We start from the raw sequence: 15,937 nt of genomic DNA on the forward strand, positions 1-15,937 counted from the left end.
GGACTGGAGAGGGAGGGGGAGAGGAATGGGGTGAGGGGGAGAAGGGTGGGAGGAGGGGGAGGGAAATGGGAGGCTGGGAGGAGGCGGAAACTTTTTTTTTCTTTTTCTCAATAAAAATTTTAAAAAAAAGGAAAGACAAAAAAATGCTCCCAAAACAAAACACAATCCAATTTACAGATTCAGAATTCCAACACAATTATTCATAGAGATTGAAAGGAAAATTCTTGGCTTTATCTGGACAATCAAAGAACCCAGAATAGGTAAAACAATCCTGAGCAATAAAAGAACGGTTAAATGTCTCTTCATTCCAGATTTTAAGTTGTATCGGAGAGCTATAATAATAAAAAGCACAGCATATTGTCATAAAACAGACATGCTGATCAATAGGATAGAGTTAAAGACTTGACACAAGTCTGCATACATATCTACCTGATTTTTGATAAATAAGTCAGAAATACACAGCGAAAAAAGACAACATTTTCAACAAATGATGCTGGTGAAACATGTAGAATACATGTAGAAAACTGCAAATAGATCAATACTTATTATCCATCTCAGTACTCAGCTCCACGTGTATCAAAGATCTTAACATTAAAACAATATGCACTGAAACTTATATGAGAAAGTGTCGAATTGCCTTGAACTCCTTGGCACAGGAAAGACTTTATGATCAGAATGAAGATAGCACAGACACTAAAATCAGCAATTAATAAGTGGGACATTGTGAAACTGAAAAGTAAGGCCAAGAACAGAGTCATTAGGACAAAGTGGTAGCTTACAGAATGGGAAAAGACTTTTATCCAATCCATATCAGGGAGAGGACTAAAATCCAAAATATATAAAGAACTCAAGAAACAACCAAATAATCCAGTTAAAATTGGAGTACATATCTAAACAGAATTCCCCAGTGGAGAAAAGTCAAATGCCTGACAAACACTTAACGAAATGTTCAATATTCTTAGTCATCAGAGAAAAGCAATTCAAAGCTAATTTGAGATTCCATTTTGCACCTGTCAGAATGGCTAAGATCAATATCCCAAGTGACAGGTCATGCTGTTCAGTATGTAGAACAATAGGAACACTCTATCTTTTTCTGGGAGTTCAAACTTGTAAAGTCGCATCAGAAGTCAGTATGGTGGTTCTCACAAATTTAGGAATTTATCCACATCAAGATTCAGCTATACCACCCTTTAGCATACACCCAAGGGATAAATCACCCTACCACAGGGACACTTGCTCAACCATGTTTATTGCAGCTTTATTCATAGTAGCTAGAAATGAAAACAGTCTAGATGTCTCTCAGCAGAAGAATGAATAAAGAAAATAGAAAATATGATACATTTACAAAATGGACTATTACTCACCAGTTAAAAAAAATGGCACCATGAAATTTGCTAGCAAATAGTTACACCTATAAAAAATTACTATGAATGAGTTTGACCTAGACTCAGAAAGATAAATATGCTATGCATTTGTTTTTATCTGGGTATTAGCTATTAAATCAAGTATAACTGAACTACAGTCCACAGACCCAGAGAGGTTAGGTATAGAGGAAGCAAAGCGGTGCCATGTAGATCTTCTTGGGAGGAAGAAATAGTATGGATTTATAGGTAGACTAGGGGAGGGTTATCAGGAATTGTAGGGTGAGGCTTAGGGAAAGGGGAGATGTGCTTGAAGGGGGGAATGTGGGGAAGAGACAACTGGAGTTGATGAACATTGAATGAGTGATATGTAAACCTGGTACAGTAGAAAATTCCTAAAAAATAAGTGAAAAAGATTGTAGTGAAGGCTCCAAAAAATGATGGAGATAGAATTACAACTGGCTATTTCTTGGTACCAAACAAAGTTTTCTGTTGTGAGACTGGATCATATACAACTGTGATTTTGGCCAAAAAGGACCCATGGAAATCTCAAAACAAATCAAGTTGTGGCCACAACAATAGTTTACCATCCACAAAGTGAACAGAAAAGCTCCAATGTTGAAGACAGCACAAGTGCAACTCAATATGAAGAAGAACTTGTACCCACATAGAAATTTCAGCCATAAACCAGGCATTGGTGGTGCACGCCTTTAATCCCAGCACTCGGGAGGCAGAGGCAGGCGGATCTCTGTGAGTTCGAGGCCAGCCTGGTATACAAGAGCTAGTTCCAGGACAGGAACCAAAAGCTACGGAGAAACCCTGTCTCGAAAAATAAAAAAAAGAAAAGAAAGAAATTTTAGCCATAGTTGCTAGTGTCTTTAGTATGGGAAGGTACTCTGCTGGCTAACAAATAATAAACCTAAATACCAACTCAGCCACAAACCTTTGTACAATCTGTCCTAACTGAAATATATGCCAGGGAAATGGTAGCGCAATGCTAGTTGGAGTAAATAACTAATTTGGTTTTGATTTAAGGTCTACTTCATCAGTTGAAACCCATACCCAACACTGTTTGTCTGATCACGAACTGGGGATTAGATAGCTCAGAGGCCTAGGGCAAAGTCAAATAAAAATAAAGTAAAATAAAATAACTCTTAACGATTTTCCACCATCTAAAAGACTTCTTACTGCAGCAGATAGGAACAATGAAGACACCAGCAGTCAGTCTGTACACAGGGTGAGCCCTTGGGGGATACAGTTCAATAAGTGACATCTCCATCAAATTTCTCTAAGTGGAGCTCAACAAATTTCATAAATGCAAACCAGAAAGAGTGAAAGAGCCAGAGAAGATGCTCGATGGCAGAACAAGGTCCACTAAATCTACTGAGCAAAATTCACATGAATTAACAGAGACTAAAGCAGCAAGCAAAGCAACAACACAGGTCTGCCCCTGATTTTCTGCATACATGCTTTAGTTGCCAATTTAGTGTGAAATTCCTGGTGTGTGAAGGAATGGTTCATTGATTTGCATGACTATATTTGAGGCTCTTTCTTCTGTTGGTTTGTATTATCCAACTTCAATGTGATGTTTTTCTTGTGTATCTTTTGTTATGATTGGTTATCGTCTCTTAGAAGTGTGTTCTTTTCTATTGCAAGACAGAAAGGGAGTGGATCCAGAGGTGCAGGGAGGTGGTAAGGACCTGGAAGGGAGTTGAGGTAAAGAAAACTATAATTAGGAAATATATTTAAAAAGAAAAAAGGGAACTTATTCTATACACTCAAAAAATCAGAAAATTATCATTAATAAGTGAGTCAGTACGGGGAATGTCGTCAGTGGGTAAGAGCACTTTCTGCATAACTGGCATATCCAGAGTTTTGATCCGAAGTTCCCAAGTAAAATGTGTATGTAATATTAATTAAAAAGCAAATTAGATACACAAGTAATTGGTGTACTAATGTTATTTATAGCAAAGATAAAATATTAAGTCTTGGTTGGGAATCAAGGTTGAATAAGTAACTTTATCATCTCAAAAACAAAAATAGACAATGATTAATTGATCAATCTACAGGTAAAAGATAGTACAGGAACCATACAAATTATTATATACGATGGATTAATATTTGGATTTCTAATGTTTACTCTTTCAAACTGACATTTTAAGTCTATCCAGGAAAAAAAAGGGCTTGGTAAATTTTGTAAAATTTGATCTTATATTATCATAAAATCATACTTATTAATTTCAAAATAGTCACCCTAATGGTGCACCATTCTTTGCTACCCAGTCTTTTTCTTAGTACCATAGAATGTCATGAATAGATCTAGATGCACTTTGAGTGACAACTGAGGTATCTTATTATTGGGAGGAAATATTAATGAGAAAATGATGGGTTTCAAGAATACTTTTTTCTGCTATACTTCAAGGTATGGCCCCATAGATAATATCCAATTTAAATTTCAATAGTGCCAAAACTGAGAAAGTTCATTTATCTGAATAAGAATATAGAATAAAGGGTAGATAAAACTTATCAGCTCCTTTTCATATAACCAATAGAGTTCTAATACCTTTTGTAAAACACTGAATCACACTGTAAGATAGCTCTTTTATTCAACAATATTACTGTATATTTTTTTGCAGTACTGAAATTGGACCAAAGATTTATTGATTCAGGGGAGAATTCTAGACTCACAATATACTAAATCATTTTTATGAGTCTATTTTGCAATTATAAATAAAAAACTGTCAGAGAAATCTGTGGTTTTGTAGTTACAAAGTGGGAAATCTGGATTTAAATTTATATTGACCTGAAATCCTCCTTGTAGGAAAGTTTTCTACAGTATTGTTCATTGATCTAATATTTGTTACTATATTCATAAGAAAGTTACATATGTTAAGTGGCCTTGTCCCTGGACATTCTTCTTTCAGAGTTCTATGAATTATAATGAGGAGAATGAGAAAGGGGACCAATCAAAACTCTACTCTGAATCGCAGGTACCCCTTCTGGGAAATGATATTATCTCTAGGCGTCCAGAAGTAGTTATGACACTGGATACAAACATAAGTTGAGCTACTTCTACCTTTAAGAGCTCATCCAATGTGGGAAGAAGTCCTGTAGCAAAGAGAATAATTGCCTGGATTTCCAATAAATTTTCTAAGGAATCTAGGTCTTAAGATGCATATTCTCATTTAAGTCAACTCATCCTTTAGAAATTCATAGAAGATAATGATTTTCTTTTCTATATGTGAAAATAAATTTCTGGTGATTTTTCTCAAATATAGATTATGTTATGTCCCCCACACTACTTCTAGAGGAGCACAGGCTTGTCTTACTGATGATTATAACCTGCTTTATTACTGCTAACTGCACCCTCTCAGGACAGTAAAGAGAAAAACATCATGAGTTCTGGTAGCAGAGAAGGCTCCAGAAAACAAAGGTAAGAAAAAATAATTTTTGCTTGAAAATTCCTAAATTTACTTACATACTTCTCTTTTCTGCCCTAATTACTGGTAAACTCTAGGAAAACCAGGGGGAAAATGCTCAGAGACATTGAGGTTCTACATACATTTTACTGGATATATGGAAATAAAATGGGTGTAAGGAAAGAGGAAATGGGCTTTTTTAGGAACTAAGAACAGTTGTGTTATTTGTATGCCTTATAAGGTTATTTATATATCCTACTGTATGTCCACTAAACCCCCAAATTAGGAAGCAGCCACTCTAGTTCTTCCTCTGGAATCAAAGACAGATTATTGGTTAATGTCATTTTTCACTCCTTTTATTACAGATGCAACCAATGAAGCAATTGACTATGAAAAGTAACTCTTCGGTGACTTGAGTTCATTCTTATGGGATTAACAGTTCAACCAGGGCTCCAGCTGCCCCTCTTTGTCTTCTTCTTGTTAAACTACACAGCCACTGTGGTGGGAAACCTAATCTTAATGAATCTCATTTTTCTAAATTCACATTTTCACACTCCCATGTACTTTTTCATCTTAAATCTCTCCTGCATTGATTTCTGTTATTCATTTGTTTTCACTCCCAAAATGTTGATGACTTTTGCTTTAAAGAAGAACACAATTTCTTTTACAGGGTGCATGAGTCAGCTATTTTTCTGCTTTTTTGGCCAACTCTGAGTGTTATGTGTTGACAGCCATGGCTTATGATCGATATATGGCCATCTGTCAGCCCCTCCAGTACACAACTGTCATGTCCCCTAAGATATGTTGTCTGCTGATGTTTGGTTCTTACCTGATGGGTTTTGCTGGGGCCATGGTTCACACAGGGTTTATGATCAGGCTCAGCTTTTGTGATTCTAACATCATCAACCACTACACGTGTGACATCTTCCCTCTCCTTCAGCACTCCTGCAGTAGCACCTATGTCAATGAGCTTGTGAGTTCTGCTGTAGTTGGAACAATTCTCATTTTATCTAGCATCATTATTTTAGTCTCATATGGTATGATTCTTTTCAATATAATTCAAATGTCATCAGGAAAGGGTTGGTCCAAAGCCTTGGGCACCTGTGGGTCTCACATCATAACTGTTAGTCTCTTCTACGGATTTGGGCTACTAGCTTATGTCAAACCATCTTCGGCTGAGACTGTAGGCCAAGGTAAATTTTTCTCAGTGTTTTACACTCTTGTGGTTCCCATGCTGAATCCTCCCATTTACAACCTCAGGAACAAAGATGTCAAAGACGCTGTGAAGAAAACCATGATGAGAATCACAAGTTGAGTGAACATTATACCTTCCTTAATCCTGCCATACTGTTCTGCCTTGTTCTTCTCTTTGTCTTTCTCAATATATTGCTTCTGCTTTGCCTTGTTCTTCTTTTTGTCTTTCTCAATATATTTCCTCTCTTTTTGTCTCATCTCTCTAATTCTGGAGATTTCATATAACCTCTCATTCTGTCACTATGAAATATAATTCTGATGTCTATTTTTCCCCCCTTGACTTGTTTCCAGCTTAATTATGACTCCACGATGTTGGTCATTATCTACTTCAGAACAAGACCCTCTTCTCCTGTCTTTCTGTTCCTAATGATAACAAAACCATGGCTTTTTGTTGTGTGCCTTCTTCTGATGGAAACTCCTAGAGTGTGTTCTCAATGCCCTACTTCTTCCTCTTCTGAGACAATTTTGGTTTTCTTTGCTTGTTTCCTGAAACAACAGATATTTTATTAACTAAATTAGTAAGATGAGATAAGAGAGGGCAAAACTGCAAATACAGCCTAGATCTTGAAATTTCAAGATTATTTGAGGTATTCCTGAGATATTATATTATTCTAGACTTGTAGTCTCACATCTGTAATGAAATTCTGTACTATATTTAAATAAAATGTGGTTCTTTAAGTCTGAGTATGTATTCAACCTATTCCTTTTAATTGACCCCCACAAGACACAGAAACTATGTCATTTAGTTTTGAATAGAACTGAAATTTTCACTATCCTTCTTTGATACATTGATTGGTCTATAATTGCTTTTAAAATGGCAGACCTACAATCATGCCTGCAAAACAAAGCACCATTTATTGCCTCCTACTTTTACGTGTCTATATATGTATATGCACACACACACACACACACACACACACACACACACACGACAGATGGAGTTTTGTAAAAATCTATTTTATTCCTTTAAAAACTAAAACACAGCTAGACTTGAAGTTTAGGAATAAAGAATATCCTTGCTTTTGATTGAGTTTGCTTCTCAGGGCCAAAAATGATATGGACATCTATTTTGTTATTTTATGTGTTTCTATGATCTGAAAGAGAAAATAACTATGTGACTTTTTAAGGCCATACAGCTTATACATAAGACTAGATTCATACCCACTGTGCTTTTAGTTAAGAAACACAAGGGCAGAAAATTGTTAAAAAACTAGACAGACTCTCTAGAGAATTGTTTCACAGTGACTGTGGAAGTTAGGATTCTGTCAGAAAATTGACTCAGTCATGATGCCTATTATTGAGATGATGCAAAGATTTCAGATCCAGTTAGAAAAGTGTCCATGTTCCTACAGAAACCTCAATTTAGAGTGACACAGGCATGGGAAAAAGAGTAATAAATATTTTCATCTTTTTATGATTAGTGATATTTTCCTAGGTTTTTGAGACTGAGGAGATTGAGTAAGCTTTTCTGGTGACTCATGTTAATTTAGTGAATTGTATATTTAAGGAGTCTGATATATGTTTCATATTCATTAGTAGAGAAAAATGACTTAGCCAGAACACAGAAAAAAACAAAGTTAATTGTACTACACACTATTTTCCTTTGAACATGTTCACAGGACCCAAATCCTTTATAATAGATAGTCCTCCATGCATATTTTTAATATATATTTTTTATGGTTTATTTAACTTTATTTTTTTATGTGCATTGGTGTGAAGGTGTCAGATCCCCTGCAACTGGATCTTCAGACAGTTGTGAGCTGCCATGTGGGTCCTCTGGAAGAGCAGTCAGTACTCTTAACCACTGAGCCATCTCTCCAGCCCCCCTCCATGAATATTTTAAGATTTTTTTCTGGTGACACAAGTTTAAGCTTTCAGTTATTCTACTTAGTGTACCAATCTCAGAGAAGAAATGATTGTCCACAAGTCAAGCCTAGTGAAATAATGAGTTTGCTAGGCTTGTTCAGTGTCTGACAGGAATATAGAATACTTGGATGGTGCTGTATCACTAAGAAGCACTGGACATGGTCAATGGCTCAGTAAAGTCCCATCATTGAGAAGCTCTCAGTTCTACATAGAGTATGTTTTTCATCAAAGACCATTTACTGGTGACAAAGTCTTGAGTCAGAGCTTTGTAAGTACTGTGAGCTTATTGAATATCAGCAGCTTCACCCTTCGCACAATGAGAGAATTATTCAGTTCAGAGGTGATAATATAAAAATACTGGTTATTTCCTGTTTGAAGTACAATAGATCTTTAAACTGTGATTCCTTAATTTATGAAGATCATGATACTTGAAAAGTGCTAAAATATTTGTTTGGATATATAGGCTGAGAAATCATTATACTAGTTAATTCGTTCAGTCAATCTGAATAAAACTATTGATACTAGAGTTATATAATTTTGATTTATTATAACATTTTATTATCATCAAATGTTTATTTATTTTTATTTATTTATTTTTTTTGGAAAAAAAATTTCTGCCTCCTCCATCCTCCCATTTCCCTCCCCTTCCTCCCATTCCACTCATGGATATGCTATGTTTTTGTATTTTCGATTCATTCTTTGTAGCATGTGTATGATTAAATTTTTGAAAAATAACTTCAAATCTACTCATATAGACATACTTTGGTAGACATAACAATGTTTCTTAAAAACACAGAATCAGCTGTGTAAAACCCAGACCTAAAATGCACTTAAATACAAAGCAAACATGGAATCATAAGTTCAAGATACAAAGCATCATTTGAGAATTCTTTTCTAGTTATCAGCTTAGTCTGTTGTAGAACAAAACAGAGTATAACCTGGCTTAACTTTCTATTTATTCCATCTGCACATGTGTGTGGTGTTTATAAGAATGTGTGCACACACATAGTGCGTATATGCATGTGGGTGTCTGAGTATTTTTCTGTCACTATCCACTTACAAAGTGAGTTAGGATCTTTCAATTGATAGCCAAGTTCATCAATTTAACTACTGTAGATAGCTAGCTTGCTCTAAGGATATCCTGTCTCTTTTTTCTGAGTGCTGCAATTACAGACAGATTATGGTACCCACCTATGGATACTGTTATGTGAATTCTCAGGTTGATCTACATTTCTCAATCTTACATAACAAGTTCTTTAGTGCTTTATCCTTTGTTGTAGTAAATTAAATATTTTACTATTGATATTAAAACTGTATTTAATAAAATTTATTAGTAAAAAATATTGGATATGACATAATTTTTTAAATTCAACATAGTAATCAATTAGTGGTAAAATAATGTTAAAGCTTATTTAACAGTTACTGATTGACTGTGGCATAAAAATCTTTGTTAAAAATGTATACAGAGTCTGGTTATATTTCCTATCTCTTCTTGCATCACTGTTTCTTCACTCATTTATCTTGAATTTCTAAATATATACTTTGGAAAACTCTGTTCTAAAATCTGCTAAAAAACTTCATAAAATCATATTAAATCACGTTTTTTATTGTATTATTTGTTCTTTTGATGGCTAATTTCTTGAGTTCTTTGTATATTTTGGATATCAGACCTCTTTCTAAAGTAGGGTTAGTGAAGATCTTTTCCTATTCTATAGGCTGTCACTTTTTTTGTTTACTGTGTCCTTTGCTTTAGAGAAGCTTCTCAGTTTCAGGAGGTCCCATGTGTTAATTGTTTCTCTCAGAGTTTGTGCTTCTGGAATTATATTTAGGAAGTGGTCTCCTGTGCCAATGCGTTCAAAGGTACTTCTCGTATTTTCTTCTATAAGGTTCAGTGTGGCTGGATTTATGTTGATATCTTTGATCCATTTAGACTTGAGTTTTGTGCATGGTGATAGATATGGATCTATTTTCATTCTTTAACATATTGACATCCAGTTATGACAGCACTGTTTATTAAATATGCTTTCCTTTTTTTCATTCTATATTTTTTGCATCTTTGTGAAAAATCAGGTGTTTGAAGATGTGTGGATTACTATTTGGGTCTTCAATTCAGTTACATTAGTCCTTCTGTCTGTTTTTATGCCAATACCAGGCTATTTTCAGTACGTCAACTCTGTAACTGTAATTCTTACTTGAGAACTGTTTTTATTGTACATAATTTTAACATATTAAAATTAAAGCTTCCTTTTTAATTAGACAAAAATGGAAAGGCTGTGGAACTATCTTTGTGCACTGTAAATAAGTTTTTTGTTGTTGTTGTTGTTAACAAAAACCTGATAGGCTATCGCCTAGGCAGGATTTGGGGGGCAGAGAGAATTCTGAGAAGAAGAATGGTAGAGTCTGGGGAGTCTGAAGAGAAGCAGGAAGAAGCATGATGAGTATGCTGTGTTGAAAGAAGACACTGCCACATTGCAAAAAATAAAAATATGGGTTAATTTAAAATGTGTTAGATACTAACAAGCCTGAGCTCTCGCTCCAGCATGTAAAATTAATGACAAGTGTCTGAGTGGTTGTTTGCAAGTGGCTCTTGGGACACAGAGAAACATCACCTACCGATTTTTTGACTTTCTTATCTTTTATCAGTCCAAGGAGTCAGGGCACTACTGCCCAACCGGAATGCCTTTGGCACTACTGCCCAACCAGAATGCCTTTACCACGTGATGCTTTTCTCTTTCCCATTGAATGTTTCCAATATGATTTCATGAAATACAATATACATGTGTCATAGTCTTTTCAGTCATCAAATTTTTTTTTCCTTCTTAAAAATTTATAATAAAATGCAAACACCTACTACACTTACTGTATAAGGTAATTTTAAATTAAAAGTTTTACATTAAAGTATATTAAACACATTAATTTTTGCCCAAAATTTTTACCATGTTTTTTCTTAAGTATACCTCCATGTATGTGTGAAAATGATGAAGTCATGTTTTCTTGATATGAGTGCTCATAGGTATCAATTCATCTTGGGATTTAATTTTATTCTATTATGTGTAAAGTTTACTCTAAACAATAGAAGACAAACTATCATGAAGTAAAGGTCCATTCCATTTTTATATATTTTTAAAGTAGAAAGGTCTAAAAATCAATTTCCATTTTTTGTATGATATATGTGTAATTCAACACATTGCCCATCAATTGAAGCATGTAAAGAGTCATGATACATCTTAAACAATGTAGGTTTAATTACTTAAGTCATAAATAGTATTGTAATTATTTTATTTGTTTGAAAATGGATGAAACTGGAGATCATCATGCTAAACCAGATAAGCTAATTATTTATAGTAAGTGTTATATGTATTCTTTTATATGTGAGATCTATTCTGAGATACAAAATGGGTACTAGTAGGGTTGTAGAAGAGAGAAGGAATGGAAATATGTTAAATAAAGAGATTATTATGAGAAGAATATGTTCAAAGTTAATTAGAGGCAACCCTTAGTATAATTCATATATAATAAAATTACTAAAGTTGAGCATAACAAAATTTACTTCAATTATATACAGATTTTTTTAACTACAACTAATTTAGACAATAGTTTCATGCCACTGAAAATTTTAATGATATAAATTGTATGTTCATCTTTTTAAGTCTATGCCCAGTGGACTAGACAATCCCTGGTGAAAAGTTTATGCCTATTGTGACAAATTGGGATTTAAACATAGACTTTGTTTTTTTTCTCTTCCTTGTTGATCTCCATAGAGTGTGCCTTAAGGGATATCTGTTCCTGGATTTCCAATCAGGTCCAAAAGAATTATATAATGTTCTTTATTGATATAGTGGCTCTGGAGGGATGTCTGTGGCTTTTCTTTACTGCATTTGGGAAAATGACTAGCTAAAAGCGTTATGCACATCTCACGGTGACATCTGTTACCTTCAGGTTGTGAGAACTGTGCTATGATACTTTTGTCATCCAGAACGTTATGATGACATTTGTCCACTTTTGATGCCAGTTCTACCTTCAGGATAAGGGTGGTGTGACACATATAGAGGTCTCTTCAGAAACAAGAAAGAGTGAGTTCATTTTTTATTCATGTCTCCAATTCCTCTTGTGGATAGAAAGGAGAATAATTATTGCACTGAATGTCAATAACAACAAATCGGTAGGGCAGGATTCAAACTCTACTGTCTGCCTGCTTGTGTTTCCTCTTTGTTGTGTTGGCTTCCTCTTCAGTTTAATAGTAAGACATGCAGAAGAGGTCCAGGTACCACATGAAATACAAAGCTTCCTTAGTGTGTGTGGGGTGTTTATTCTGTTTTAAACAAAATACTAATGTACCATGTATATAAATAGCTTATGTATTATAAAAGTATAATGTGGGTATTAAAAATATCACTAATGAAACCCTCACCCATATTAGTTACTATTTTCTCTTGCATGCTTTTACAGACGTTTGAAAGTAAACCTTTTTCCATCTTCTGTGAATCTAGGATAGAGTAGAAAAAAATGTGAAGGGACACGGAAGAACATAATTAGTGAAAATATTAAGCTACTGTGGATAGTCTTCATATCCTATGTCAATTGTTAACTTCATAGAGTCTTATAATAAGTACCATGGAATCTTACAGACTGTAAGTAATTTCTTTTCTTAAGGAGTATCTGTGTGAATGATGTCCTACAGAAATTCTCTTGTTTATTATGGGAGAACTAGATTGTCTAATGGAACTAATGGATGGGAATTGATAAACCAGAAGAAGGCATGCATTTTGTATAATATATCACATCACCAAAGTTTATCAATGTTTAAAGTATATGAGGCATCATGCATAGTGTAGGCTTAATTACTTAAATAATAAATAATATTGCAATTATATTAATTGTTTGAATATGGATGGAACTGGAGATCATCATGTTAGACAAAATAAGTTAATTATATACGATAGGTGTTATATACATGTGTGGTGTATGCAAGATAGGCATGCAGGTCAGACAATCTATGTCCATAGGCTGAGGCATGGGTAGAAGAATATTATTGTAATAACAAGATTATGAAGATAAAATAGGCAAGAGTAATTCAAATTTGCCACTATTTGAGAGTATGGTAATATATTCATATGACAAAGAAGAACTTTTGTCAAATTTTCCAAATTCTGAAATTGTTGAAAACCTGGAAACAGAGCTGGTTTGTTCACTATTAAAATTTTCTTTACTCCTAGATTTTCAATGATAAGCATGCTGGCTGAAAATGGCTCCTTGGTAATTGAATTTGTTCTTGCTGGTTTGACAGATCGTCCAGAACTCCAACTGCCTCTCTTTTATGTGTTTCTTATAATCTACATTGTCACAGTGATTGGAAACTTTGGCTTGATCACCCTGATTGGCCTCAATCCTCACCTGCACACTCCAATGTACTATTTCCTCTTCAACCTCTCCTTCATTGATCTCTGCTACTCTTCTGTCTTCAGTCCCAAAATGCTGATGAACTTTGTCTGTGAGAAGAATACCATCTCTTATGTAGGATGCATGACTCAGCTGTTTCTCTTTCTCTTTTTTGTCATCTCTGAATGCTACATGTTGACCTCAATGGCCTATGATCGCTATATGGCCATATGTAACCCATTGCTATATAAGGTCACCATGTCCCCTCAAGTCTGTTCTGTGATATCTTTCTCTGCTTATGGGATGGGGTTTGCTGGAGCCTCTGCCCACACAGGATGCATGCTCAGACTGACCTTCTGCAATGCTAACGTCATCAACCATTACTTGTGTGACATTCTGCCCCTCCTTCAACTTTCTTGCACCAGCACCTATGTCAATGAGGTCGTAGTTCTCCTAGTTGTAGGTATTAACATCACAGTCCCCAGTCTTACCATTCTCATTTCCTACATTTTTATCCTGGCCAGCATTTTAAACATCAAATCCACGCAAGGAAGATCAAAAGCCTTCAGTACCTGTAGCTCTCACATCATGGCAATTTCTCTTTTCTTTGGATCAGCAGCATTCATGTATCTTAAATATTCTTCTGGATCTATGGAACAAGGAAAAATATCTTCAGTTTTCTACACTAATGTTGGGCCCATGCTCAATCCCCTGATTTACAGTTTTAGGAACAAAGACGTCAAGGTGGCATTAAGAAAATCAATGATTAGGTTTCAGAAGAGAAACATATTTTAATTAGAAACAATCTTTCTGTATGAATTTGGAAGATTAAATTTTGGGGGATTGTTTTTGTTTATGAATGAGAATTTACCTATTATTATATGTGTAATTTTGTAGACTTGTTTTTGCAATATTTTATTTGGATAATTTCATTTTTGTTTCTGTAACTCTGGCAAATCTAATAGGAACTCCAAATAATTGGTAACGTTTTTATGTAGAAATAAGTACACAGGCATTTTTTATTGCTATTTCTTATTCTAGGCTATTGGCTATTTCTCATCTACAAAGCACAACAAATTTTAGATTACTAAACATTGAAACCTTTCATATCTAAAACTAAAAATGACAAACCATGGGTGCTTTCTCATTTTATAGTAGAAATATGGTTATGATAATGGGAAGCTGGGTAGGAGATGACAATAAGGTTTTTGATTTGTATGGTTTCAATCAAGAATATTGTATTTGAATTCATTGCTTCTCATTGAGACTCTGTTTAATCATTTTTATATTTTAAATTTATATAGCAAAAGATTTTGCAGTTCATGCTAAAAAGACATTGCAGTTATGTCAGATGATGTGTATTTTCTTCAATTTAATCACCACACAGTAGATATCTATGTAATTATCATTGTTATTCATAAGCAAAATATGTATAACTTTACTTTTCATTTACAAATAAATTCAGAAAAACTCATTATTTGCATACATAATTCCTAATTAATGTACATTGCAAGAAAAATAAGAACATTGTCATGGACATTTAAGAACAAGGCCTGAATATATATGTTTTACTTAAAGTCATATCTAATAAAAATAAAAATGACTTGCATTTTTGGGGATATTTTAAAATTTGGCTGCTTTTATACTTATTTAAAAATTTTAAGTGTGTTTGAAGACTAGAGGTCCACAAGTAGGTGTTGCTATCATCTTACCAAGTTGTTCAAAGCAAACTACATTCAATGTCAGGTAATCCAGACTAGATGGGACATGCACTTCTAAGGATTTTCTAGTTTGCTCCTCTCACAGGTACACTGGGATTGTAGGTATGTGAACACAAAGTCCAGATGTGTGTGGGTTCCAATGATTCAGTCTAGGTCATTAGACTCTGGTGGCAAACACTTCAACATACTAAGCCATCTCCCTGTCCCCAAAATTGAATACTTTTATTAATATGCTAAATGCTGAATATATCTTATTCTCTGATTTTTGCCATAAAAGTAATATGATCTTTAAAAGTTTATACATAAACTTTATACATAAGTAGGCAGGTCAGAAAATTATTTTAAAATATGCAATAACAATTTTAATTGCAATTTCTTTTTTATTGTTTTTACTGAGCTATACATTTTTCTATGTTGCCCTCCGTTCCTCCCCTCTCTCTTTCTACCCTCACCCATGGCCCCATGCTACGAATTTGCTCAGGAGGTCTTGCCTTTTTCCCAATTCTATTTATGTCCATGTATGTCTCTCTTAGGGTCCTCTTTGTTATCTAGGTTCTCTGGGGTTGTGGATTGTAGGTTGGTTTTCTTTTGCTTTATGTCTAAAAGTCATTTATGAGTGAGTACATATCATATTATATTTTTCTTTCTGGGTCTGGTTTACCTCACTCAATATGGCTCTCTCTAGTTCTGTACATTTGCCTGCAAATTTCAAACTGTCATTATTTTTTGTCACTGAGTAGTACTCCATTATGTAAATGTCCCACATTTTCTTTATCCATTCTTCAGTTGATGGGCATCTAAGTTTGTTTCCTGGTTTGGGCTATTACAAAAAATGCTGCTATAAACATAATTGTGCACATGTCCTTGTGGTATGATTGAGCTACCTTTTGGGTATATACCCCAAGTTGGCATTGCTGGGTCTTGTGGTAGAATTTTT

At 34.4% G+C, this 15,937-nt stretch overlaps 1 protein-coding gene and 1 pseudogene across 1 annotated transcript; both read left to right on the forward strand.

Annotated features, from left to right (window-relative positions):
- The first annotated feature begins 5,154 nt into the window (after window positions 1-5,154).
- LOC102002533 lies at window positions 5,155-6,095 on the forward strand (annotated as a pseudogene).
- Window positions 6,096-13,099: 7,004 nt separating this feature from the next.
- LOC102002809 (olfactory receptor 147) lies at window positions 13,100-14,074 on the forward strand. Its single transcript, XM_005347080.3, has one exon. It carries the CDS (start codon window positions 13,124-13,126, stop codon window positions 14,072-14,074), a length of 951 nt encoding a protein of 316 aa, XP_005347137.1. The 5' UTR covers window positions 13,100-13,123.
- The last annotated feature ends 1,863 nt before the right edge of the window (window positions 14,075-15,937 follow it).

The sequence above is a fragment of the Microtus ochrogaster genome, chromosome 5 (genome assembly GCF_000317375.1).
Source record: "Microtus ochrogaster isolate Prairie Vole_2 chromosome 5, MicOch1.0, whole genome shotgun sequence".
Classification (NCBI taxonomy): Eukaryota; Metazoa; Chordata; class Mammalia; order Rodentia; family Cricetidae; genus Microtus; species Microtus ochrogaster.